We start from the raw sequence: 27,125 nt of genomic DNA on the forward strand, positions 1-27,125 counted from the left end.
GGTTATCTGCAAAATTGCTGCTATTCAAAACAGCTCTCCATGGCCCTGCTCCATGTGTCCCATCCCCCAGCTCAGATTTGTGGGGGTGAGGACATCCTATATATTTTTTTTCTAATATTCCTGGACACCAAGTTCTGGACCCCATTACAAATCCCTATTTGGGGCCCTCCCTTGGCTGCACCCTGTTACAAGAACATCTATTGACTGATTTTTACATTTATTTAAATCTGAGTTTTCAGACTGCAGATGTAGCTTAAAGAAGCAAGAAAGAGCAGATAAATGGGAATAATTCCAAAAGGAAAAAAGAAAAATGGGTCTATGAGAGTCAGAATAAATATTTAGGGTGTGGAGCTGAGGTAGGCTGGGTTAGACTCTTCCCATTTAGGACCCTTCCCTTTGACCTTCCTTGATCTCTAAAAGGAAGCTTAGGTGTACGTGATTCCCGAAAGCTCAAATAATATTTTGGCCTGCCAGTTTTGTTTCGGTGAAAGAAATGAACACGTGGAATACAGACTATTGTGAAGACCATAATATATTTGAGAATCTCTCGTGTACATCTAGCCCAACGTATTCTGAATGTCTGAATTCCAGTCCCACTCTACTGCTGAACAAATAATTTGCTGTCCTGTTAGAATCTGAGAGTCAAAAGTGTGTGAAAGTTCAAGCATGGTCAGGAATTTTTTTTTTTTTTAATGAAATCAATGTAGTAGGTTAGATGGCTTTCTAGACTCTCAGAAATCCTTATCCACATCATTCAATTAATGTCTTTCCTGGTGTTTGGAGGCACATTAGCCTACCTACTCTCCAAGCCTGTGTGCCTATCTGTGTTTTTTCCTCTTCCAGGAAATTCAGAAATACTGATTCATCTGTATCCCTGTCCTAAAAGCAAGCCAGTTTATCAGTAGTTATCAAATGCAGCATCTCCATAAGCAGGCCTCATCTGAAACACCAGGATTTGATTTCTAAACAGAGTCTAGGACAATTTACTTCCAGGGTAAGTGCAGTAAAACACAGAGGTGGACAGGTGAGGTAGCGTAGAGAGTAAGGCTAGAGGGGGAAAGGAACTGGTGTTTCAGAACACTGAAAGACTGGGGAAAGGGATGGAAAAAAGGGAGAGAGTGGTAATAGCAGAGTGCTTTAGAAATTGATAGAAAGCATGGTGGTTTACAAAATCAACGTAGTGGTTTTCAAGCAGCATTTTTTTAAAATGCTATGCAATAGAATAAAACAATGTGGAACACATAGCACGGAAGAATAAATATTGTTTTGGAAGCATTTTTAACATATGTGAATGAAGAGGTTCAGGACAGTCTTCCCCCAGGTGTGACACTTCGGCATGTGAATTATTTTATTTTTAAAAAGATTTTATGTATTTATTTTTAGAGATGGGGGTAGGATGAGGAGGGAGAGATGGAGAGAAACATCAGTGTGTGCTTGCCCCTCCCGTGCCCCCCACTGGGGACCTGGCCTGAAACCCAAGCATGTGTCCTGACCCACCGGGTACTGAACCAGCAACCCTTTGGTTTGCAGTCCCGCACTCAATCCACTGAGCCACACCAGCCAGGGGTGAATGACTTTTATTTATTTTTAATTTAAAAAAATGCTTTGTTCATTAAGCTTTATTTACTTTTATATAAGTATAGTTGGTATACATTATTATGATTCAGGTGTTAGATATAGCGATTTGACATTTATATACCTTACAATGTGATCACCCTTCTAAGTCTAGTAATCCTCTGTCAGTGTGCAAATTTATCACAACATTATTGATTATATTCCTCTTAACCTTTTTCACCCATCCCTCACCCCCCTTTCACCCTCCCCTCTGGCAACCGTCCATTTGATCTCTGTTTCCATGAGTGCCTTTGTTTTGTTTGTTCATTTTTCCTAGATTCCACATATAAATGAAACCATATGGTATTTGTCTTCCTCTGACATGTGAATTGTTTTTGGCTGAAGGCAATGGAGACCCTGCTAGCTCAGGAGAATCATTTACCTCTCCCTTAAATAATTCAGATGGGGGGGGGTTGTTCCTTATGCGTTATTACTTTTTATGACCTATCTATAGGGTAGGGCAAATTTCTAATCACACAGCATCTGCTCTTCTTATAATTCTGAGAATGACCTTCTTCCCCTCTGAAGCTTCAGGTGCCTCACCTTAAACTTAACCAAGAATGCCATAGAGGCCTCGTTTTCCTTTTCTGTCTCTGAACCTCTCATGCATGTAGGTCTCTGACTCTGTCATGCATGTGGGGTTTGTATCAATATGTATGCAATTGAATGTAGTTATTTTCTCTTGTTACTCTGTTTCATGTGGATTTTATTATTAGACGAGCGGAAAGAACCTAGGATTGAGAAAAGTTTCTTCCACCCTCACATACATACATAAATAAATAAAATGTAGTTTTGTATATGTAACTGTAACATATACTATAAATAAATGCACGTGGACACACGCCTGGGGCTCCTCTATAAACTATTTCCTACAGTGGGCCTTGGTCTAAAGTTTGAAAGCTCCTGAAACACAAGACCGGAAAGGACCTTGGCAAGGTAAATTCAAGGTCAAGTGAGAGCCCCTTTTCTCTGCGTTTGTGGACCGAAGTAGTTAAAAGAGGGAGAGGAAACGGCGTGTGAGGAAGGCACCAGAGTGAGGTCAAGAGAGGAGGAAGAGAGGGCGCTTCGGGACAGGAAGGTGCTTTCTGCCAGGATAGTCAATTGAGGGACCTGGGGAGGTTAACTTTGAGCGCCTCCTTTAAATGGTAAATCAAAAGAACTTCCGCGTCCCCCGTCCCTGAAAAGCTAACAAAGATAAGGGATTCGCGCTGTTCCTGCAGGTGACATTACCTGGGGTCTGTCGCTGTAGGGGGGATTATTATCGTTACCCCGGGACCAGGAGTTCGTAAGGTGGGCGGGGCATCGGGAGCGCGGGAATGCCCCGCGGGTCGCTCAGGTCTAAAGAGCGATTCACACCGCACAGAGCACAGATCCTCGGAGAAACAAGCATTTCTGCACTTTGGGACCCATTCGCAGGCAGTAGGCCCAGGGCGCGGAAGGCGTCGGTGGGGCCGTGCCCTTGCAGCCGGGTAGTGGCCCTCCCTGCCAATGGGCAGAACCCGCCTCCGCTCCCGGCCCCGCCGCAGGTTGGCTCAGCCGCCGCCGCCGGGTCCCACGTGATATACCGCGCGGGCCACCGCCCCCGCCGCGCCCAGGCCCCGCCCCCGTGACGTCCCAGAGCCCTCTGATTGTCCGGACGTGCACTGTCTTTCTGCGTTTGTCAATTGGCCGGTCTGCTAGACAGCGCCCCTGCAGCCACGCCTCTGGAGTCCTGGGGAATGAGGTTGGGGACGGGCTTGGGCCAGAGGGGCGGAGTGAGAAGACTCCGCGCGGGTAAAGGGGCTGTCTAGAGCACCGACTGATCATTTTGCGGTCACACGCTGCCTTCCCCTCCTCCGCTGGCCGCCGTCACCCGGGAAACCGGCCACGATCTCCCGCCGACCCGAAGCTGGTTTCATGGCAGCCGCGAAGAAAGCAGTTTTGGGGCCGTTGGTGGGGGCAGTGGACCAGGGCACCAGCTCGACGCGCTTTTTGGTGAGCCCCGAGTGACATTTGAGGAGCTGAGCCAGGACGGGAGCCCCGGGACGCCGGCGCTGGGTGTCGCGTCCCCATCCCGCGCCTCCCTCGGCCCCCCGGGTTTCCTGCCTCCAGGCAAGGGAAGGAGGCCAAGGCCCCCAGAACAGGACCTGCCACGCTGGAGCTGCCCCGCCTGGGCCTGGGGACCTCGGCTTCTCGAGACCCCGGCGGCCAAGGTCCTGGGGTCCCGGGGCTGAGCAGCTCCGGCCTCGGTGGTGGAGCCGGGTCACCTACTAATAGGGGACTCCTCCTCCAAAAGGAACTAGGAATCGGCGAGCATCCGCCCGCCTGCAGCCAGGGACAGGTGGTCACATTGACCGCTGCTGCGGTCTTCCCCTTGAGCATTTGGCCTGCGGGGCACAGGACGTCCTTGGATGGGGGGAAAGCTGTGTCACGGCTGTGAGAGCCTAACACAACGTCCTTTGGAGCGGTAGAACAAATATAGTATTAGCGTGATGATGCGTTGTCATCCTTTCTCACAGAAATTGTAGAAGGTAGAATGCTACCGGGGAGTGGGGGGGGGGGGGAGGCGCAGAACACATTAGGAAAGACAGTACCTCGCCTTTACCAGAATCGCAAATTTCAGTTCTCGTACTTTGCCAATTACAAGCACTTCATGCTTCACAGCGTAAAGTGACAGGGAAATTCTGCTTCTCATTTTATTTACTGTACCAGACTGCTATTTAAGTGACTTTGTGCTAGGAATCTTACTCTTAAAGTAATCGAACTAGCTCTGAGTTCAGTAAGATAATTTTAAAATAATTTAAATAAACGGTTGTTGGTTAAGAGCCCATACTTCAATGGGCATTAGACTAACCTGGCAAGTTGATGTGAATATTTAATGATTATTTAGCTCATCTTCATTACTTTACCTCAAATCATATTTTCACGCATTATTTAGTATGTATGTATGCGGAGGTATACTATATGTATACATTATGCATACAACGTACATGTTGATCCAAACTTCTGTTCAGCTGACCACTTGACTAAAACCTTCATTTGCACCTTTATTTTGATATTGCTCTCTTGTCTACACTGGAAAGCTTTCTGTGCAATTTTAGTTTGAATCTTATTTCAAGAATGACCTTATTTTGAGCTGCCAAGACACAGTTCTACAACCTCTTACATTCTTTATCTTTTGACCACCCAGGGCAGGTTTTGCTTTGTCTTCTTTTCATAAATGTTTATAAAGTAATCCTGATTCAGATGTAAGAATGTTTGCCTGGCTTGATTTGATTAATATATACAGGCATCATGGTGTATTTAAAATGAAGAAAGGGCCATTAAGACACATGAGTGCTAACTAACTTGTGGATTGAGTTTTGACACCAATCGCCCGTGCAAATGCCTGCAGGGACCAGGCAGGTGGAGGTTAGGGGACTGGACTGGAGAGAGCAAACCCAGGCCAATGGAATAGTCTATAGTTGCCAGGCAGCAACACAAGCCCAGGATTTCCAGATCTTCAAATTCTCTATGAAAAGGTGGTCCTATTGAGTTTTCAGTGAAAGCTTCCTAGTCTTGAATGTTGGCAACTACCTCAGAAAGCCCCATGGGGGCCAAATCAAACATAGTGATTGTTTTCAAGTTTATACAGCCATTGCCTTCTATGAAAGCCTATAAAACGTTTTATAACTTTATACGCTTTTTAGGAGCCAGCCTAACTGTGCTTGTGTCTTTCTTTTTTTTAAGATTTTATTTATTTTTATAGACAGAGGGGAAGGGACAGAGAGGGAGAGAAACATCAATGTGTGGTTGCCTCTTGTGCGCCCCCTACTGGGGACCTGGCCCGCAACCCACTTCTGTACCCTGACTGGGAATTGAACTGGCAACCCTTTGGTTTACAGGCCAGCACTCAATCCACTGAGCTACACCAGACAGGGCATGCTTGTCTTCACTCTTCGCTCTTGCTCTCCACATGGCCCAAAGATCTTCTTTGTCCACTGCAGGCTGTTCCTGGTCCCTCACATTCTGTTGCCCAAGAGATGTCTTTCCATGCTGGTTGGGAAAGAATAAGTCAACTTCATGTTCTCGCAATCAGTTGCTCAGTATGTGACATGAACAACACGAGCCATCAAAAGTTGGTTTCTTTTTATTGGGCTCTGTTGGCATGATCTCAATGAGGAAGCTAAGGTGCAAATTCAGGAGATTCCCACCCTGCTTATAGTATGATGTGTAAAAGTCGATCAGTGAAGTGTTTGCTCCCTAAGAAACAACTAAAGAAAGAATGCTTCACAGGTAAATAAAGGATGTAGAGATCCTCTGCAAAGTCAGGAAGAACTTAGGAATGGTTTAGCAAAGTCTTTTTTCCTTTGGTTAAAAGGGAAGGGCTTGTTAAACCACTCCCTGCAAAATGCAGATAATAGATTTGCTGAATAAGTGCTTCAATCCCAATGTGATTCCCAGGAGTCGTCCCAATTGTATTGTTCCACGTTGTAAGTTGCAAGTTGTAATTATGACTCAAAAATAATTGCTTGCTTTCTCACCAAGACTACAGTAGATAAGAACTATCATAAGGAAGCTTATAAAGTTAAATGTCTTTAAATAACTTCCTGGACATTGCTCATTCAATTTGCATGTCCAGTTCAACTTTCAAAAGACCAATAACCTCTCCAAGCTTCTCACCTTTCTCTCATAAAGGACACAAGTTTTCTTTATTCATGGTCTTTTATCCAATGGAAATGCCTCCTCCTCTATGCCCCATACCTTCTTGAAATTCTATTCTGCCTCCAAATAGTGGCTCAACTACCATCTCTTAGTAGTCTTCCTCAACCCCTTAGTCAGAATTCCTCCCCCTTTTTATAGCACTTTTCTTCTGTCTCTCAGTAGCTCTTACTACTTGCTTGGTGCTAGAATTCTATACCTGCTGTACTTGAGAGCAGGGAACTCCTTTTAAGTCTACTTCATCTTTGCATTCTTGAAAACATCTTGGTCAACACAACAAATACTTGTTTTGTCTACAGGGAGCACTTTGCACATACTGAATAGATTTTCTTTCTCTTTATAGGCCAGCTGAATTTTGATTCTCGTTATCTTCTTTACCTGTCAAAAAATCTTAAAGCTTTCTAACTTGGCTATGTTTGATAACTTAATTTCTTCTATATTAGCAGTAGACCTGCCATTTCAGAACATATTCATGTCTTCCTCTAGTTGTCAAAGAATTACTCTTGGCAACCTATGAATGAATATGCTTTGTACTAAAGGAAATTTTCCAACTTGTCCCATAGGAAAGTGAACTGCAGTTGGCACGTGGTTAGTGAGATTACAGAGTCACGACTTCTTGGAAAGATAATTACTGTAACAGGTTTTAAGGAGGGGCCATTTCTTTATAAGACAAAAGTTGCAGCTTAAACAGTCAACTTCCTTCTCTCATTTGGTAACTTTGTTTCCCCCCCCCCATTATGTTGAATGTTAAAAGAAAAAACAGGCTTAGAATGTGTTGCAACTGGAAATGTATCAAGTATTATGGAAAGGACTTTCCCAGCATTATCTCATTTAACCCTTATAACCCTTATAACAACTGGTAGTATTATTAAGCTCCTTCACACAGTTAATTAGACCCTCCTGGGGATGGTGCCCAAGGTCCCAGAGTAACCGGTGGAACTAGGATTCAAGCCCAAGTCTAGAGCACTCAGAAGCCTGTCCTGACTCCTTGCCTTGGCTCCCTGGCAGCCTGGAGTACGTTGAGGGGAAGATGGGATACTGGAAAAGGCCACTTACTTCACCTAGCACTCAAATGTCAGTTCTGGTTATGGTTGTAAATGATTCTTCACCAAGAAAAGTATACTTGCAGCTTGGTTTTGCAATATGTGAAAAACCTTGCCTTTGAATAAGTACTGATGATTTGATCATCTTGTGACTTGGGCAGGTCCTGGGCGGGGCTCAGGTGTAGTCACCACGGATATGGTTGTGTAACCATTTCGTTCCAATAGCCAACATGAGGAATGAGTAGAACTGAAGTTCTGTGCTTGTTTTGGCAGGAAACACTGCCTTGGCCCCAGGTGTCTCATTATACTTAGAGACCTCATAAGGCTTAGGGACGGACTTCCGCTTTCTCTCATTTCTTTATTCAACACACTCATTAAGCAGCCATTAGGGGCCAGGGACTAATGCACAGTAAATTTGGTAAAAACTAATTTGATTCATAGCTGAAAGGAGACCACTCTTTTTAAAAAAAAATTATTTATTTTTAGAGAAGAAGGGAAAGAGAGAGTGAAACATCCATGTGTGGCTGTCTCTCACAGGCCCCCAACTGGGGACCTGGCCTGCAACCCAGGCATGTGCCCTGGCTGGGAATCAAACCAGCGATCCCTTAGTTTGCAGCCTGCACTTAATTCACTGAGCTACACCAGCCAGGGCAGGAGACCACTCTTGTGACAACTGTAGTTGTGATTCTTTTTGTGGGATTTTTTCCCCCTCTAAGTTGGTTTGTTTTCTTGACTGTTCCATTACACAAAGAGCAAGAACACATTCCCACCAGAACCTTCTTGTGTCCTCCTCTGCCACCTTCTTGTGTCCTCTTTCAATTTTGAGCTTTCAATTTTGAGCTCCTTGAAGGGCAGAATGGTGTCTTTTTTTTCCCTCCCCCAAAGCCTAATACAACATCTGTTATGTGCTAGGTGCTCAGCACATGACTAGACCTTCGAGGAGAGGGACCTTACAGGGCTCAGAGGTGTTGACTAGAAATGCTGTATTGGGTCGCCCTGGCTGGTGTAGCTCAGTGGATTGAGCGTGGGCTGGGAACCAAAGTGTCCCAGGTTCAATCCCAGCCAGGGTACATTCCTGGGTTGCAGGCCAGAACCCCCAGCAACCGCACATTGATGCCTCTCTCTCTCTCTCTCTCTCTCTCTCTCTCTCTCTCTCTCTCTCTCTCTCTCTCTCTCTCTCTCTCCCTCCCTTCCCTGTCTAAAAATAAATAAATAAAATCTTTAAAAAAAAAAAAAGAAATGCTGTATTGGGAGACTAGGAAGGTAAACCTTGTGGGGTCTCAGAAAGAGCAAAATTTGGCAACTATACATATAGTAGATGTATGTCTAAAGTATTTGACACAATTTCATTGTGAAGAAACATATATATAATGTCATTTGCTATGCTTTCTTCTGTGGCTTATTGCAAGATGCCACTATGCTTTTTATATATATATATAAATTACTTTATTGTTGTTCAGTTACAGTTATCTGCATTTTTCCCCACCCCAGACAAACCCTCCTCCCTCCCTTGCTTCCACCCCCCCCCTTGGTTTTGTCCATGTGTCCTTTATAGTAGCTCCTGAAAACCCTTCTCCCCACTGTCCCCTCCCTGTTCCCCTCTGGCTATTGTTAGATTGTTCTTCATTTCAGTGTCTCTGGTTATATTTCATTTGCTTTTTTCTTTTGTTGATTAGGTTCCAGTTAAAGGTGAGATCATATGGTATTTGTCACCGCCTGGCTTATTTCACTTACCACTGTGCTTTTTGTGGTCAAATTTGCAATGTAACATATTTTTATCTTAGGTCATTGAAATTTATGTAGCATCATAGTGTCCTAGAGAGGGAATTTACATTCCTGAGAATAGTCTTATCACATAGTAAAGTTGAGTGTGGCATAGAAGAGTAGGCTAGTGGGGAAATCACATGGGGAGGGAAATGAGTGTGCATGTTTCTGATGGGAGGGCTGAATTAGTCATAGGATGATGAGTGAGACCAGCCTGAGTCAGTTACTTACTAGGAAGGGAGAGCATTTTGTCTCTCCACTATTCTTCTTCTAAGAGAGGGCATGTGTTGCTTCAGAAAGTTCTCTTTAAACAATTCTTTAGAAAAATAATGTTCCTTCTTTTTTAGTTTTCTAACTACCCCCCTCTTTCAAATTGGGAATTGAGTAATGAATTGGGCACAGAGGTGGATAGACAGCTGGTGGCTCCTAATTCTAATCCTACCATTTACAAGGACGAGTCCTGGTAAGTAGCAGCAACAAAAACAAGCTGCAGCAGTAGTATAGCAGGGGTGGTGGTAACGTCTTTTGGGTGTATGGCATGTGCCTACACGGTGCTCAAATCTTTTTCCTACCGTGACGTTCCTTGTTTCTCCCATTTTTTATTGCCCTCCTTGCCAAACAAAATCTGGATACATGACTTAGGCTTACAGGTGAACATAGAACTGGTGAGTTCAAATCCTAACACTATCACTTATCGGTGGTGGTGGTGGTGATAGTACTAACAGTAATACAAATAGCAGTAATAGCGGCAATAGGAGTGAATCTTTCGGGAGCCAAAAAATTTTCATAAATGATTTCATTTAAGTCTTTTACACACCGAAAAATGGAAGTTCAGAGAAGTTAAACAGCCAACAGGGGCAGGGCTGGGGTTTGACCCCTCTCCCCCAGCTGTATGCTCCCCCCACACACACACACAAGTCTGTGCTCTGTGCTCTTAGCCTCCCTGTTATACTCAGCATGAAGTTCTCAAGTCTGCCTTATTAACAGGTGGCAAATGTATCTTTTAGTTTATCTGTAATAAGAAGTCAAGGGTAAACTTAGACTTATTTAACAATGTTTTAGTATTTTATCATATTCGGAAATGATTTACACATTCAGTGAATTTAGCCTGACTCATCATCCAGCTTGGCAGAACTCTAAGGTTTCAAGTTACCAAAAGATTTTGGGAACCTGTTTAAGCAGACTTGCCATAAAGCAAATATTGCTGACAAGTTCACCTACAAAAAGTTTTTATCCATCTACATCTATTTATTTTACTTGTCCTCAACAATTAAGTTTAGGTTAGTTATGAAATTTCCATCATACTGAGTCTTTTTATTGTTGGCAAATTTTGCAACAGAGAAAATATGGACTTACTTGACAAAATAAGCCCAGGCAGAAAGTATTATACTTAAAGATTATACTCTAAGGACATGCCTATTTAACCAAACCAATCTCAAACCAGCCTTAAGATCAAATGTTTACTCTTATCACATGATCCTGAAAAAGCATTTGGGTTAGTTTTCTATTATATATATTTTTAGATTTACTTATTTTCAGAGAGAGGAAGAGAAACATCGTTGCATGAGAGATACATTGATTGGTTGTCCCCCCCACACACACACCCCAACTGGGACCTGGCCTGAAACCCAGGCATGTGCCCTGACTGGGAATCAAACTGGCAGCCTTTCAGTAAACAGGCCGGAACTGAATCCACTGAGCCACACCAGCCAGGGCTCTATTATATTTTTGAGGATTTTTATATAAGCATTTAATTCCTTTAAGCTGATTAAACAGAGCTCTTTGCAAACCAATTCTAGTAATATTCTCTGGAGGTAGACATATATACACTAATATTAGATATAACCAGACACCTGATGGTTTTGTTTTTAGAATTTAGCCCTGGCTGGTGTGGCTCAGTGGGTTGGAGCATTGTACTGTAAATGAAAGGTTATGGGTTTGATTCCCTGTCAGGGCACATGCCTAGGTTGGGGTTTGATCCCGGGTCTGGATGTGGAAGGGAGGCAACCAACTGATGTTTCTCACATTGATGTTTTTCTCTCCCTTCCTGTCTCTCTCTAAAAGCAATGAAAAAATGTCCTCAGGTGAGGATTTTTTAAAAAGTTATAGCCATCGAGACAGGTACAATAAGTCCCCTGATTTATAACAGTTGGAATAAGTTAAGTTTGTTTATTCAGATGGCGAAGGCTTTTTCTTATTAATATTTCTTGGCAAGGAGCCTAGGAGTCAAAGCAGCAGTCTGGGCTTTAAAAACATGCGAATAACCCTTGGGCTTTAAAAACAAATACAAGAATAATCCTCGTTTGCTATATTTTATTTTCAGTCTTAGGACTTGAGGATGGTAAAGATAGGTGGGCTTCCAACTGCTTCTAGAGTTGCATTACCAGTTTCCCAAAGATGTATGAGATAAGTACGCTTGCTCTCCACTCCCCAAGGATTTGGTTGTAAGTTATGTGACATGGCAGGTTGACCTACCAGTCTAAGTACGTCATTGCAAATTTGCTTCTTTCCCTCTGGATACATAGTTTATTTTACCTTAGAGGGGAAGGCTTTAAAATTTTATTTCTCTTAGTCTCTGAATCTTTAGCTTCTGATTTTGCCAAGTTTCTGGCTAAAGTTAAGTCCTCTTAAATATCTTGTCAGGTTTCCGGTCAGAAAAACAAGGAAATTTAAAATATTAGTCCAGATGCCAGAAGTTTCTTTTAGGAGCACTTTAGAGCTGTTTTGTCTTTTCAAGTCATTTTGTCTTTTAGAAGCTTCTGCATATCAATCAAAGAATGCAGTCCATTGTCCCCAAGAGGTCTGGAATCTTCCTCTTTAAGGGTGGGGAGAGTACCCTGAGGTCAGCTTAAAAGGAAACGTTTAAGTTTTAAATTCTTTTGGCTAGGTTGGTCCATCTTATTTAATAAAGCAAGGAAGGAACTTTCTAGAGGGTGAAGATCCCATGTTAAAGATAAATTCCCCTGAAAGGTGTCAGGCGACCCACAAAATGACAAAAGAGATGAAAATAAAAGACCCAGGTAGTGAGTCAACTCTCAGAATGAGAGAAAAACTTTTATCATTTTTTTACTTGCACATTAACAGCTTTAGTAGGACTTAGGTCTCTTGGAGTCAGACTAATAGTACCTAGGGGGGATGTGCCCTTGGGGTTGGGGATTGTGTGCCGTTTTCCAGCATTCCTGGGTGCACAGAAATTTTTCTTGATGGTGGTGGGTGACCAGATGCCAATCTAACCCATTCTGTGCTCAGACTCCAAAGACTAAGTACTAAAAAAAATGTAAAAGCCCTCATTAATCATTTTATATTGGTCATGTGCTGAAATAATAACCTTATATTGGCTTAAATAAAATGTTATTAAAATTAATCTCATCTGTTTCTTTTTACTATTTTTTTAATGAGAAAATTTAAAATTACAGATGTGGCTTGCATTTGTACTTTGCATTGCAAGGCACTAAGAATGGTGTTGCACTAAGAAAGTTGCACGTTCTAAAAACATTAAATCTAAAAAGTGTTGAGCCCTAGCAGGTGTGGCTCAGTGGGCTGAGCACAACGGGTCTATGAACCAAAGGGCCGCGGGTTCGATTCCCAGTCAGGGCACAGGCCTGGATTGCAGGCAAGGTCCCCAGTGTGGGGCTCATGAGAGGCAACCACATGTTGATGTTTCTCTCCCTCTCTTTCTTCCTCCCTTATCTCTCTAAAAATAAATAAATAAAAATCTTTTTCCAAAAGTGTTGACAAGCCTCGGAGTGGTGCACACAGTCCAATTCTAAACATCTAAAGATGGGATCCACTTCCTGCTCAGATTCAGTGCTCTAGAGAAGTAGGGAGGTCCAGGTTCCTTCCTGCTGTGTCCAAATGCTGTGTGATCAGATGACATCATGCTCTTACATAGCAAATAGGATTTACCAAAACCTTTCCTCCTCCTTTGCCTATTTCAAAGGCCTATAAATCCATTTTTAGTGTGAGGGTCCTGAAGTTAGCCTAGCTAAAACTAGGAGGTGATGAAAGAAGTGTCACGTTTCATTCATAGCCCTTTAAGTCTTGGTATTGAGATTTTTATGAATCCAGCCAGCAAAAAGGGACAGATTGTTATGGCGCCAGAGTCCCTTGGGGATTTGAGAAGAGACCCTGGGAGCAGCAGTAATATGAATAAAAATACAACTGTGGTTTCCTATTAGAGTTTAGGGAACATAACTTTCTTATTTGCTCATTTTTGTCCTAATAAGTACCCGATAGACCAAATTTTTTCCAACATGCAACAAATATTCATTGAGCACCAACTCTGTATCAGACAGAGATGCTTCAGCAAATAAAATAGGACAAATGGAGCAGATATGCTAAAGGCACTATAATGCTAAGTCATGAATTACATGGGCTTCTGCCAAGTGTCCTGTCCTTTACTTATGATGTGTTAAGTTAACCTTTCAGTTGTAAGATATTTTATCTCCTCAAAGGGCTTGAGAATTTCCCTTGATTTTTTAAAAATAAACTTAGTGAGTTTTATTTTCTTTAATTTTTAGAGAGAGGGGAAGGGATGGGAAAAAGAGAGGGAGAGAAACATCAATGTGTGGTTGTGTCTTGAACACCCCCTCCTGGGGACCTGGCCCCCAACCCAGGCATGTGCCCTGACTGGGAGTCGAACTGGTGACCTGTCTCTTAGTCCACAGGCCTGCGCTCAATCCACTGAGCCACACCAGCCAGAGTGAGAATTTGCCTTCTTGCTTTCATTATGTTTATCGCTTCCTCCCAAAAAGGAGGGGTGTGTGTGGTGGTGGGAGTGAGAGGGCAGAGTAGCAACTCACCCTGGTGTGTTTTCTCTTCCTTCTCTTTCTTAGTCTTCAGTGCTCAGGTAATCTTCTCCCACAGGAAAGCTAAGCATGGAAGTATGTTCTTACCTAATTGGATGTGACTCCACCACTGCAATGACAGTGATTTTGGAAGTTAACATTAATGAAAATATGAATCCTTACTCTGAAAGACTTAAGTGCTTTGGTACTTCAATACAGCTACTCCCAGGTGACAACAATATACAGTTGACTCTTGGAGAACAAAGATTTTCTTTTAAATGGTCTAAGTGCAATAGGACCCACGTTGTTCAAGGGTCAACTCCAAAGTGGGGACTCCAAGTGTGTGGGTGTAGCTACACGTGGACTTTTGACTGCATGGGAGGAACACCCACCCCCCTGAATTATTCAAGAGTCCATTCTATATGCAACAAAGGTTGCTAAGTTTTTGAAAGTGTAGTTTTAGTAGCCTTAGATTTATGGAGGATGGTACAGCCCTTCTTTGTTAGCATTCACCCGTGGGGTTTTAATGTTCTATATCAAGGGTCAGCAAGTCATGACAAGGATATCACTGAGAGCCCTCAGCTGGGTGCCAGGATATACTTCCATTAACCTCTGACTGCCACATGCATTGCTGCACTTCCCTTTAAAGGAAGTTTCACAGTACACTTCCCTGTGAGGCATCTGTCTCCACGCCCACGATGGATGCCAAATGGAACTTTGCGCCATCGCTATTAGCACTTTGCCAGCTCTCTCTTATTCTTGGTCTTCCTACTCTCAAAAAGAAATCCTTGCTGTTAATTGCTTGGCGCCTACATGTGGAGTCATTTTTGTTTTCTAAAGAATCAGGAATTGCCTCTGTAGCTTATCTTCAATAGGTTTTTATTTATCTAAAGGGAAGTTATTAGTTCTGAAGCTACTGTATAACTTTTGTGTTATGGCATTTCATCTGATTGGACTTTTTCCATCAGTAAACAGGAACTTGAGTTGCTGAATAACTTTAAACATCTTCACTCTCTGCCTGCCTTTTGACCATAATATTGCAATATATATTTCAGGTTTTCAATTCCAAAACAGCTGAACTACTCAGTCATCATCAAGTGGAAATAAAACAAGAATTTCCAAAAGAAGGGTATGTTTCCTAATTTAATATGTAAAGATATAGCGCATTTACTAGCCCATCTCACCCCACCTGCTCTGGTGCTTTCTAAAGTAAACTTGACCTAACGCTGTCCTGAGAAGGCTTAAGGGATAGGTATTAATCAGGAAAAGGAGCAATAACTTTGTAGCTCGGCAAAATATCTGGGTATATGAGGCTCAGGAATTCAGTGACAGAAAAGAAAAGGATGATCAAGTAATAAAGCAAAGATGTATTAAATACTGGAAATTCTGTATTAATTTTAAAGTCATTTAGTTCTGTGTCCTCATCATTGCCAAACTGCGGTTTGCTCATTTGAGGGTTTTTTTAAATTAAATAAAGATGTGTTTTTCTAAAGAGTATTCGTATATCTTATCATCTAATACTAAAATCATCCTTTTTGAGAATAATATTCATATGTGGTAATTGTGATTAAATAGAATGTTAAGTATATTACTTAAAACAGCGATTTTCAACCAGTGTGCCACAAGAATGTTTAAAACATACAATACCTGATTGTTTAGTCAGGGGCACTGACCTCTTTCCCCTTAGATTGTCAAATAAAAAAAATCACCAAAGCCAGCACAGCAATAGCCATCTGGTGTGAACAAATCAAAATTATGTATTTTTTTGTCAGATCAGCAAAAAAATTTTGGGGGGTGTGCCACAGAGTCTTAGTGATTAGTTTATGTGTGCCCTGAAGTGAAAAAGGTTGAAAATCACCTATTTAAAATTTAATGATGTGTATTACACAACCACTTTGAAAAAGTATATGGCAGTTTCTTTTTTTTTTTTCATTTTTTCATGCTTATTGATTTTATTTTATTTTTTATTTTTAAAGATTTTATTTATTTATTTATTTTAGAGAGAGGAGAAGGGAAGGAGAAAGAGGGGGAGAGAAACATCCATGTGTGGTTGCTTCTCACATGTCCCCCATTCGAGATCTGGCCCACAACCCAGGCATGTGCCCTGACTGGGAATTGAACCAGCAATCCTTTGGTTCACAGCCCGTGCTCAATCCACTGAGCTACACCAGCCAGGCTATGGCAGTTTCTTACATCTGTAGTATTGCACCCTTAGGAATTAATCCAATAGCAGTGAAAGCATATGTCTAAAGAAAGACTTATACATGAGTGTTTTTAGCAGCTTCAGTCATAATAACCCAAACTGGGAACAACCCAAATGTCTGTCATCGGTAAAATGCGTAACAATGAAGTACTGTTCAACAGTTTGTAAAAAGTGAGCCGATGCACGCAACAACATAGATGAAGCTCATTGATATCGTGGAAAGTGGAAAAGGCTGGACACAAAAACATGCATACTGCATGGCTGCATCTGAGATTCAGGATGAAGCTAAAGTAATGGAGGATGACAGAAATCCAGAAATGGGTTGCCTGTGGAGTATGTGATTGACATGAGGGAGGCATGAAAGAACTTTCTGGAATAATGGAAACATTCCATCTCTTCACTGGGTTGTTTGTTAGATGAGTATATACATTTGTTAAAACTCAACAAATGGTACCCTTTAGATCTGTGCATTTCACTATGAAGTTGACTTCAATTTAAGAAAGCGAAAAGATGGGTGTCCTATCAAATTTTGTAATTTCTTTCTATGAAAAGATGTTCTGTTTTAAAGAATTCCTTTGTTTAATAATAAAAGCTATTGATACGTTAGCAGCATTAGAGTGACTGTCCACGGGCCTGATCCCAGTGCAATTTGGAGAGAGGATACCTGTGTCTTTTGTGTCTTGGACAGATGAAAATTAGAAATATGTGGGAGGAGATTGCATTTTTGGAAATAGAGAGTTTAGAAACAGTACTCAAAGCTCAGAAAAGCCAGGCAGGCCTAAGGAAGGCAGAGAAGAAAAGCATGTGGAATTCTCTTGCTACTTGCAGATCCTATCCTAGGGTAGAATTCTTTTAGTCTGTGTCATTTCTGCTTTTGGGGTTTCCTCAGTTACCATTTGTTTCTCCCGCATTTCCCTTCCTCATTATTTATTATGAGCCTTTCAGCCTTCTGAGGCCCTGGTACCTTCCCAAAATTGTGCTGGGATTGGATATGAAAATTGGATCTATTTGAAATAGTTATGAAAACAAATTTAAATTATCCCCCAAATACTAAACAAAACATTTTGAGAAAAATGACAAAAGTCATTAGTATACTAATTTGACTTTTCAGCATTCATTTTCTAGATCAATAGATGATAGATAGATAGATATCAGTCTACTTAAAAATAATTTTGGAAAAAATAACTACTGACTAGTGAAACATGCAGGTAGTTTATCAGTTTATCAAACCCACAGGTATAAAGAATTGGGGAACCTAATTATTGGATATGAAAAAATGATTTAAAAGTAGGTAGAATATTTGCTATTTTGTGATCTATTACTTGCCTCCTTTCAAATGATCGATGACTGTATAAAGAATAATACAAATGTAAGGGAAATAAAATTGGCTTTTCTTTAAATCATTTCCTTAGAGTACTGAATATGCTTTGCTCATCTGATTTTAATTTATACACCAGCCACATCTTCATAAGTGAACATTTCTAGAGATGCTTTCTTTTCTAGAGATATAAATTAAAGTTGTATTGCTTTCTTGTGAACTAACCAAATGCATTCTTTTTGTTCAAAGATGGGTGGAACAAGACCCTAAGGAAATTCTGATGTCTGTCTATGAGTGTATAGAGAAAACATGTGAGAAACTTGAACAACTCAATATTGACATTTCCAACATAAAAGGTATTTTTAATAGAATATTTTTCTCCATGGTATGATTATCTCAATCAAATTCACTCATTCATTCATTCATTCAACACATAATTGAGTGTCAATGTAGCACCAAGCATTTCTTTGAGAACTGAGGATGCAGCAATGAACAGGAAGATTAGGTCCTGGTTCTCATGAAGCTTTTATTTTGGTGGGTTTGAGACCAACAATTAGTGCACATACACACAAACTAATTTCAGGTACTGTTAAGTTCCATGCAGAAAATGAAACCGAGTAATATGGTAGGGTGTGACCAGAGAGGCTTACTTTAGATTGGATGGCCAGAGGAAGCCTCTTTGAGAAGGTGACACTGTTACTGAGGTCTCAAAGACCAAAAGGGGCCTGCCATGCAAATAGCTGGGGGAAGAGTATTTGAGGAAAAGAAAGCAGCACATGCAAATGTCCTGGGGTAGGGATATATGCTTGTGGCACATTTCTGGATCAGAAAGAAGGCCAGCATGTCGAAAATAGAGTAAAAGAGGGGTGAGGGGTGAGGGTGGGTAGTTAAGAGGTTTCAATAGGAGCTGAAACCAGGGAAGTAGACAGGAAGTAGCACCAATCAGGAACTCGGATGTTATTCTTAGTATCACAGAGAGCCATGAAGAGGTTTTAAGCAAGACAACAAGGGATGACAGAATCTGACTTGTGGTTTGAAGACAACTCCCTGACTGCCGTGTGGAGCCATGTGGAGAGTGGGTGGTAAAGGCGTAAGAGTGGACACAGGGACGCCAGTGTAGAGGCTCCTGTGAGAGTCCTGAGAGAAAGGATGATGGCTGTGAAGATGGGGAGAAAGGGCCAGAACTTCCTGATGGACCAGATGTCGGAGTAGTAGAGAGAGTAGTGGGGTGAGAGGAAGATGGGTCAAAGATGATGCGTGGGTTTTTGCTGGAGCTGCTGGATAGGTAGGGATGCCTTTTCCTAAGGAGAAAAAGGTGAGAATAAGGAGCAGCAGGGGAGGGAGGAGGTTGTTTGAAATCAAAACACTTGGCTTGTAAAATCTCCCTGAAGTGATTGTTTGAAAGTGTTAGACTATTAAAGATCTCTTTGTTCATTTCTAGTAGGTTTAATAGGATATCTGCCTAAGTTGGGCTTTGCATCATTTATGCAGGGAGAAAAAAAAATAACCCAATCATCCAAAATCAATAAGATGGTATAAAGGGCAACAGCGTAATGTGGTAATTGCCATATTTTTATAGTTTAAACTTTACAAGTTCATGGTTCAGAGCTGTTTGTTTTCTTCATTAAGTAGTTTGACTCAAAGTAGGGGAAGCCATCAACTGGTGATGGCAGTACCTTGAGGTTCACATCATCTCTCTTGGCTCTTGAGATTTACCAGCACTCTTGAGATGACACTTTTATTTTTTTTTTCAGACTTTCCCCTATTTGTATAAATAAAACTCACTTTTAAAAGACTAAACATAACCAAAACCGTTCACTCAGCAAACCTTATAGAGTGCCTACCATGTGCCGGGTGTGCTAGGGAGACAGTGGGGCACAAATAGGGTTGTACAGCTAACAGTCAAATGGAAGAAACAGACGTTAACCCAATAATCACAATAATTGCCAGTTAATGGAAAATTGTAACAGTAACATAGTTATTTCTGTTATTGCAGATTTTGAAGAGAAACGAACACCCATGTAGACTTGATATTTTGTTGACAATTTAAAAATATCCTACCCTTACTTTATCCCTACAAGTGGAAGTGTTTCAACCTTCTCTTAGGGTTGCATCCACCAGATTTCAGATGAGTTGTGCATCACGTTTCCTTGAATTGTTCTCACAGCTTTCACAGTCTAAACAGCATCCTCGGTAGCACAACTCTGTTGTCAAAACACTCATTACCGGTGATATAAATCATGTAGGTGGCTTAAAGCCATGTACTGGATATAGATTCCAGGGCGACTGGCCATGGTTTTGACATCATTTACCTCTTTAAGGTAAGGTGGGGTGCAACATGTTGGCCTTCTGTACCCACTTGGGGACCATGCCCTTTTCTCTTGTTTGTGGTGTATGTGAAGATGATACACAAACTCCAGTCCAAGTGACTTGTCTTTCACTTGAACTAATTGGTCTGTAAGAAGAATACTGAACATGCTGCTCTCTGCTCTACACTCCTCTGTCTGGCCAGTGTGAAAGCCATGCCCGAGCCAGAGTGACCCAGCACTTCCTTCTCAGCACTGCCAGTGCATGGCCAAGGCAGAGAACCTTCCACAAGCCCCTCCGTACCAAGCCAATTGTGCCAAATGTTTCCCCAGATAATTTATTGATTGACTCTGCCAAGGACCAAGCTTTTGCTTGCCTGTATAAAACTCTGCATCACAAACACTAATGCTATTAAGGATCTTTGGTCACTAGACCTAGTTGCAAGAGAGGGAAGGGGACTTATTGCAGGTCACGTAGCTGTGCGTGCTAGATGACATTAAACAGGTAGGTAACAGGTGCTCCCTGTCTCCTGGTCCTGTGCTGTCTTCCCTGAGCCACACTGATGATAACCTCCAGAACCACTTCAGTTTTTAGTTCCAATGTTGCAAATAAATAATTCGTATTCCAGCTCAAGAGTGATTCGTTATTCATAGTCTTACCCGATAATCAGTAAGGGTTCATCAGAGCTGGTTGTATTTCTTTTGCAAATTCCAGTTCCTTTGTTTTTAGTGGTCTTCATCTTTCAGAAAGTTGGCTGATTTCAGGTCGCTATGAACAAGGCCTGCAGAAATTAAAGTTCACTCTCTAGCTGAACAGCACAGGTGAGCACAAGGCAAGTAGATAGGCTGTGTCTTTCCTTTCTTAGAGAGTTGGGCAGCTCTGTTTGCCTGTCACTGGACTAAAGGAGCTATAAAGTGCAGGGAGTGAGCGATAGTACAGTCTTCCCTTGCTATAGCGTGGTTCACTTATGGCGGCTTCACTTGTATCACAGGTTTTTTTTAAATCCCCAATACAGTGAAGCCGCCATAAGTGAACCTTGATATAGCAAGGAACGACTATACTTCACAGGTGAGCACCCATATAGAATTTTATATGTTGTTAAAATTATGTAGGTTTAAGCATGTAGAAAGTATTTAAGAGCATATGAAGTGTTTATAGGAATGTGGGAAAGGTTTATAGGAGTGTGGGAAGGGTTTGTAAAGCCTTAAAATATATATAAGTAATAAAATAAAAGATAATGCTGCTCCTTCGCAGATTTTCACCTATCGCGGGGGTCTCTGGAATGTAACTCCCCTGATAAGTGAGGGATCACTGTAGTTTTACAGCTGTGAGTATGTGAAACAGTTTATTCTTGTGTTTGTATTATTTTTCCATATGAATGACTGTATACCTAGTCATGCCCACCCCTGTATAAAGAAATACTTTATTCAGTTCATTTTAAGAAAGTGCATATTTCTACTAATCAAAGCCCATAATATCACCTATGAGAAAAATGATGCCAGATTAAAAATAAAACAAACTAAAATTTATATTATGTTGATATATTTTTAATTTACAACTTTCACATCTAAAGTAGCATTTCTAACCATCCTTAAGCCCACATAGCATGATTAAATTAGTGTTTCAATCAGGGAGTCACTAATCTAGATAATTTTAAAGAATTATTCTTCAGAAGAAAAAATTATAGTACCACATACTCTTCATTCATCCTCGCTCATGTGATAAAATCAAAGGACAACATATACTCACAAAGATGAGAGTATAACATTCTCAGCAATTAAAAAAGTAGTTATCTCAGTGTGTTAAGAAAAAGGAAATGGCCGCATTCATTCCTCTACTGCCTGGCCCTGCCCTACGTAGTCACGTGCATTTCTGTCACCTGTGAGTCTCAGGGGTCTCAGGAAGACCCCTCAGTCTCCTAAAGAACTTTCCAGCAGTGGCCACATCTCCTTTGCAATTGTTAAAACTTGGCTCTAGCACACAACTTCCAGACTATTTTCTTCAACCCGTATACCTCCTCCCACATGGCACTTTTATTGTTCTGTGTGTTGTTACTTTTTAAAATGTGTGTTAGTTCCAAATTAAAGGGTTTTTTTAGATTTTATTTATTTTTAGACAAGGGAAGGAGAAACGGAAGGAGAAAGAGAAGGAGAGAAACATCAGTGTGTGGTTGTTTCTCTCGTGCCTTGTGCTGGGGACCTGGCCTGCGACCCAGGCAGGGGCTCCAACTGGGAATTGAACCGGCAACCCTATGGTTCACAGGCTGGCACTCAATCCACTGAGCCACACCAGCCAGGGCAAGATTTTTATTTGTAAATAAGGATATATATCATCCATAATTCTACCAAGACAATTATAACATCCTGGAGGGTTTCCAAAGGTTTTTTCCTAAGTATATTTCCTTAACTGATGATAACTTTTTATAGGGACTTTCAAGCAAAATTGAACCAGAGATGTTGAATGTAACATTTAACTAGTGAATTTCATTCATTTCACTAGAAATAGTCAGTTAGCAAAAATTCCCCCTGAGACAGAATGTATAAGTGAAGCATGAACCTGTGAGATACAAGAGTGCTAAATTGGGTTTACATATGCCGACGATTATAGCATCTGTAACTGAAAGACTTTGGGGCCAGGAAATACAGTGACTTTCATATGCTCTTAAATGGTAAGTGAACTAGTGTGGAGAATTCCAAAACCTGAATGTGTTATTCTGAGAAAGAGAAAGTTAAAATAAGCACTATTAAGAGAAGCACATGTGCTGGGATTAGCAATCAGTAAAGTTTTCTTTTAAAGAAAAATAGGATTTCAGGGTAAAGGTGACAAGAAGTTGGAAGATTGAAAAAGCTCAGAGGCACTGGATGAGGCCTGTGTGCTCTGGAGAGCAATCAGTAATAGGCGTGTTTGTGGCTGGAGGAGAATCCTGAGAAGCTCTTTCACTGGGCTTTGCAAGAAGCAAAACAGTTTTGCTTGGCACAAAGGAATTAAGATAGAGGGGAAAGAAGGAGCGGGCAGGGAGGAGCCTGTGACCAATGAATTAGATGCAAATAGCTCTAGATTGCATTCTCAATACAAGTTAGAATGAGGCAGTACAAGAAGGTATTGTGCAGGGCATAGAATAGTGACTGGTGGATATTGGCAAAGGGGGCCGCCAGCATGTTTGTGGAAAATTCATGGAGTGGGGAGGAATAGGAGATTTAACAGACCATGATTTCATTGTTAGCCCACCTTGTAAAGTTGTCATGTTCACGATACTCCATTTTATTTTTATTTTTTTAAGGATTTTTTATTTATTTACTTTTAGAGAGGGAAGGGAGGGAGAAAGAGAGAGAGAAACATCAATGTGCGGTTGCTGGAGGCCGTGGCCTGCAACTCAGGCATGTACCCTGACTGGGAATCAAACCTGTGACGCTTTGGTTCACAGCCCACACTCAATCCACTGAGCTACGCCAGCCAGGGCACAGTACTCCATTTTAGCAGCCTGGGATTGAGGTCCCACTGAGGTCTCTAGCCTCTGTTGTGCCCACAGTGCTGCTGGGAAATTCCTCCAGGGGTCCTGCTGTGCCCACTCCCATTCTCTGCCACTTTTACTTCACTCTCAACTCAATAATGATGGTAATGAATGGCAGCAGTAAGTGCTTACTCTGTGCCAGGCACTGATTTCACATGCATTAACTCAGGGGTTCTTCATTGTAACCCTGTAAGGTGGAAACTATTATTATCCCCATTTTATAGAAGATTACACTGAGGCCCGAGGTCACGCTACTAGGAAGCAGAGGAAGTAGGATTTGAACCCCAGCCGTTAGGCTTCAGAGCCTCAGCACTACCGAATGCTTCCCCAAACTTGAGATCCAAATTTTTCTGGGCCCCATTTCAGCAGATAACCTTATGTGCTTCACAGAGCAAGCTGAGGCTTTCGGGCCTTAATTCCCCAGCTTGCTCTTCTGTACTTAATGTCTGGATCTCTTGCCGCCTTTTTTCCATCACAAGGGAAACTGAGGCCTCTGTCCTCCTTGAGGCTCCTCCCTCCACCTGTGTATTAATCTCCTCCCCTCCTGTTACTATAAACCTCAGGACCGTGTCCCATTGATACCAGCGCCCCACCCCCCGCCCTTCTCCTTTCTTTTCTTTAGCCCTACAAACATGTGTGCCTTATTTTTTAAAAAAAAGAAACACCCCCAAATCTCTTCCTTTTACCCCCTGCCTCTAAGTTTCCTCAGAACGGAATCTCCATCATCTTTGTACCTCTAGAAAAGGTGTCCGAGTAAGTAAATCTGCGTTGGATAAAGATGTTTTAGAATAAGGGAGCTGCTGGTCCCCTTTAGCTTTGTGTTGGTCAGAATATTCTTACTGTGTTTTATTCTGGGTATACGGTCTGAGTAATACAGATAGCTGCGCGTTCCTAGGAGAGGAGGAGTACAGCATATGGAGGCGGGGGCAGTGGAAGGAAACTGGATTGTTTAGCCTAGACAAGGGAAGAGAAGACTTGAGAGACAAAATAGCTGCTTCAAGTTATGAAAGAGGGACACGTGGAAGAAGGATTAATCTTATTCTGTGCATCTCCAAAGGCTATAGATAAGATCCGTAGGTGGAAGCTACAAGGAAAAGGACTTTATTTTTCACAGCAAAGCTATGCCATAGAGATTTTTCCTCCTGGGGGAGGTAGTGAGTATCTTGTCACTAGGAGTGCTGTCTGAATGGTACATGACAGGTGACTCTAGAGAAGATTTGAGCACAAGATGTGTCATTGATTATATAGCCTTTATGGTCTATCTTGATCTTAAATTCTGAAAGAGCTTGATTTATTTTTAGCCCAGGATGTTCAACCTGGGCTATACTGTAAAATTACCTAGCGAATTTTAGGAAAAAATATTAATGCTCAGATCCTGTCTCAGGTCAGTTAAGTCAGAATGTGTGGGCCAGGTCCTGGGCATTGATATTTTTAAAAAACTCTGTAGCTGATTCTAATGTACATCCAAATGCGAGAACCTCTGATGTAGCTGAATCAAGCTGAATTGAATAAGGTGGTATGGATTCGTATTTCACTTATAATAACTTACTGTAACTGTAGCACTTGAGTCGTATGTAGGTCAGTATAGTGGAAATGCCATCACATAGTGTTCTTATGCCTGACTCAAACTCATATCTTGTATTATATTATTAACAGGAATAAAATTTAATTTCTAAATAACCATAGTATGCATTTGCCCAATGTGAGGGACCTTACCTGTGGCTATCTTCTTAAAACACAGGTGTACACACACACACACACACACTTGTATGCATATAAAAGGAAATTTCTTGTAGCAGTTAGTAAATAAATGAGTGAAGTGATTGTTGGTCTCCTCAGAATAATAAAGTGGATATTGTAAATTTGGAAAGCTAATGCATCTCCATTTTATAAGGCCACCTGGGAGCCTTGTGTTTGGATATTGATCTGGGTCCATGTCATCACGTGCTGGTAGCGAAGCAGGGAGGAGTCTGTGGTATGAAAGAGAAACACTTGACATTGGGTGTTCATTTTTCCTGGGGCTACTCAAAGGAAATAAACTCAATGCCACTACAGACGTTCCAAATTGTTTTTGAATTGTTATGTCTAGTTGTGCCTGTAAGAAAAAAAAATAAGAACTGTTCTGAAGTAGTTTTCTCCCTGTTTAATATTCTAGTCTCTTCTGTTTAACTTTCTCTTTAAAGCTATTGGTGTCAGTAACCAGAGGGAAACCACTGTAGTCTGGGACAAGATAACTGGAGAGCCACTCTACAACGCCGTAGGTAAGCTGTGGTGCATGGATGGCAAATGCAAGGCCTTTCTCCACTTGCGGATGTTATCATACTAAAATCTCTGGCTAAAAAAGCATGCATCGTGATTCCTATAATTTGATGGGATGGGCAGAAGAGTCCTCTAAGACATTCATTGTTTTATATATACACCATGTTTAGCCATTTATTCGCATCTTGAATGAACTCTTTGCCATGCTTTCCCCCTTTCCTGATTATTTGTATTATACAAGTGGCTCAACGTTGCCAGAATTATTTCATAATCACTGCTGTTTTCTGACACCTAAAAGAGTCTCAGTTCCTCCTCTCCCTTCAAAAATCAAAAGCACAAATATTCGTAGTCATCTCTCAGCAAAGCGCTTATGTACTTGGTCTTCCCACCCAGGATGTTGAGTCAATTCTTCTGAGGTTATGAAAACAAAATCTCAAAGTTTTAGCTCCTTCTGCTATAAATTAGGCTATTTTGGTAGGAGGTCAAAATCTCAAATATACCACCATTAGATATCACATCTCATTAAGTGTAAATGACCATGGGTATATTTTAGTATCACTCTTAGCACATGCCAATTAAGCACCGGATGATACTGTCACTTGCTGAAAGGAAAATTTTGTTCTAAATATATACTCACCAAAAGGCATCATTCTGTCACAAATAGCAAAGCACAAATTTTGTCAATAAAATACCAGGTTGTGGAGTGGGGAATGGAAGCAGAAATAGTCGGAAATGGGATGATTTATAGAGTGAGCTATTTTTACTTCACACTGACGTTAGTAATATAGTTACTTCAGTAGCCATTGGAAGAAAGTGATATTGAAGAAGGAAATATACTAAAAAGGGTGCCTTGTAAGAGTAGCATAAATCCTTTGGAAACTTTATTAAAAACCAAGGCATTGCCCTGGCTGGCGTAGCTCAGTGGATTGAGCGCGGGCTGGGAACCAAAGTGTCCCAGGTTCGATTCCCAGCCAGGGTACATTCCTGGGTTGCAGGCCATAACCCCCAGCAACCGCACATTGATGTTTCTCTCTATCTCTCTGCCTCTATCTCTATCTCCCTCCCTTCCCTCTCTAAAAATAAATAAATAAAATCTTTAAAAAAACAAAACAAACCAAGGCATTGAATGTTACTGTGTTATAAGAAGCCATTTTGTATGTCTTCTGCACTTATGATTTCAAAAGACTCAAAAACTGTTGAAGAATTGCAACCAAAGTTCCTATTACACAAAGTACGTCTTTTAAATCTTTATTTTGTCCTTATGCTCATAAGCAGCTCATTTTGAAAATTAGTAAAACAGGACATTACAATACTGCTGACTAGTACTAGTACCTAAGAGAGTATTCTTTCACAGATCAGTTTTAGCCAACTGCTAGAACTAGTCCGAGTTTTACTTTTTTCTTTTTCTAATGAAAGGAAGAGCCTAGTCAAAGGAACCAGAAATTTCCTGTTAAACTCTAAACTTGAATTAAATGACAACTCAGAATCAACCTCTGGACTTTGAGTTGTCATTTTAATGTAATGCAACTAGGTTAGTTGAAGTTATGCTTTTAGTGAGGGATTTCAAGTAACTATTTCACCAGAAAAACTTTGTTTGTGATATGCTTATTTACTCATTTGCTTTTCTTCTGTGTCCCTC

At 41.3% G+C, this 27,125-nt stretch overlaps 1 protein-coding gene across 5 annotated transcripts in view; it reads left to right on the plus strand.

The window, feature by feature from the left end:
- The first annotated feature begins 3,310 nt into the window (after positions 1–3,310).
- GK (glycerol kinase) overlaps positions 3,311–27,125 on the plus strand; it is a 70,494-nt gene continuing 46,679 nt past the window's right edge. For 2 of the 5 annotated variants that reach the window (XM_036016929.1, XM_028522963.2), the window contains exons 1-4: positions 3,315–3,588; positions 14,944–15,017; positions 17,659–17,765; positions 25,411–25,488. In XM_036016929.1, coding sequence (XP_035872822.1) covers positions 3,511–3,588; positions 14,944–15,017; positions 17,659–17,765; positions 25,411–25,488 — 337 coding nt within the window. In that variant the 5' untranslated portion in view covers positions 3,315–3,510. Of the gene's footprint in view, positions 3,589–14,943; positions 15,018–17,658; positions 17,766–25,410; positions 25,489–27,125 lie in introns of all 5 variants that reach the window. The other 3 variants (XM_036016927.1, XM_036016928.1, XM_036016930.1) reach the window with 3 other exon arrangements.

Source organism: Phyllostomus discolor, chromosome X (assembly GCF_004126475.2).
Source record: "Phyllostomus discolor isolate MPI-MPIP mPhyDis1 chromosome X, mPhyDis1.pri.v3, whole genome shotgun sequence".
In the NCBI taxonomy this organism is placed as follows: Eukaryota; Metazoa; Chordata; class Mammalia; order Chiroptera; family Phyllostomidae; genus Phyllostomus; species Phyllostomus discolor.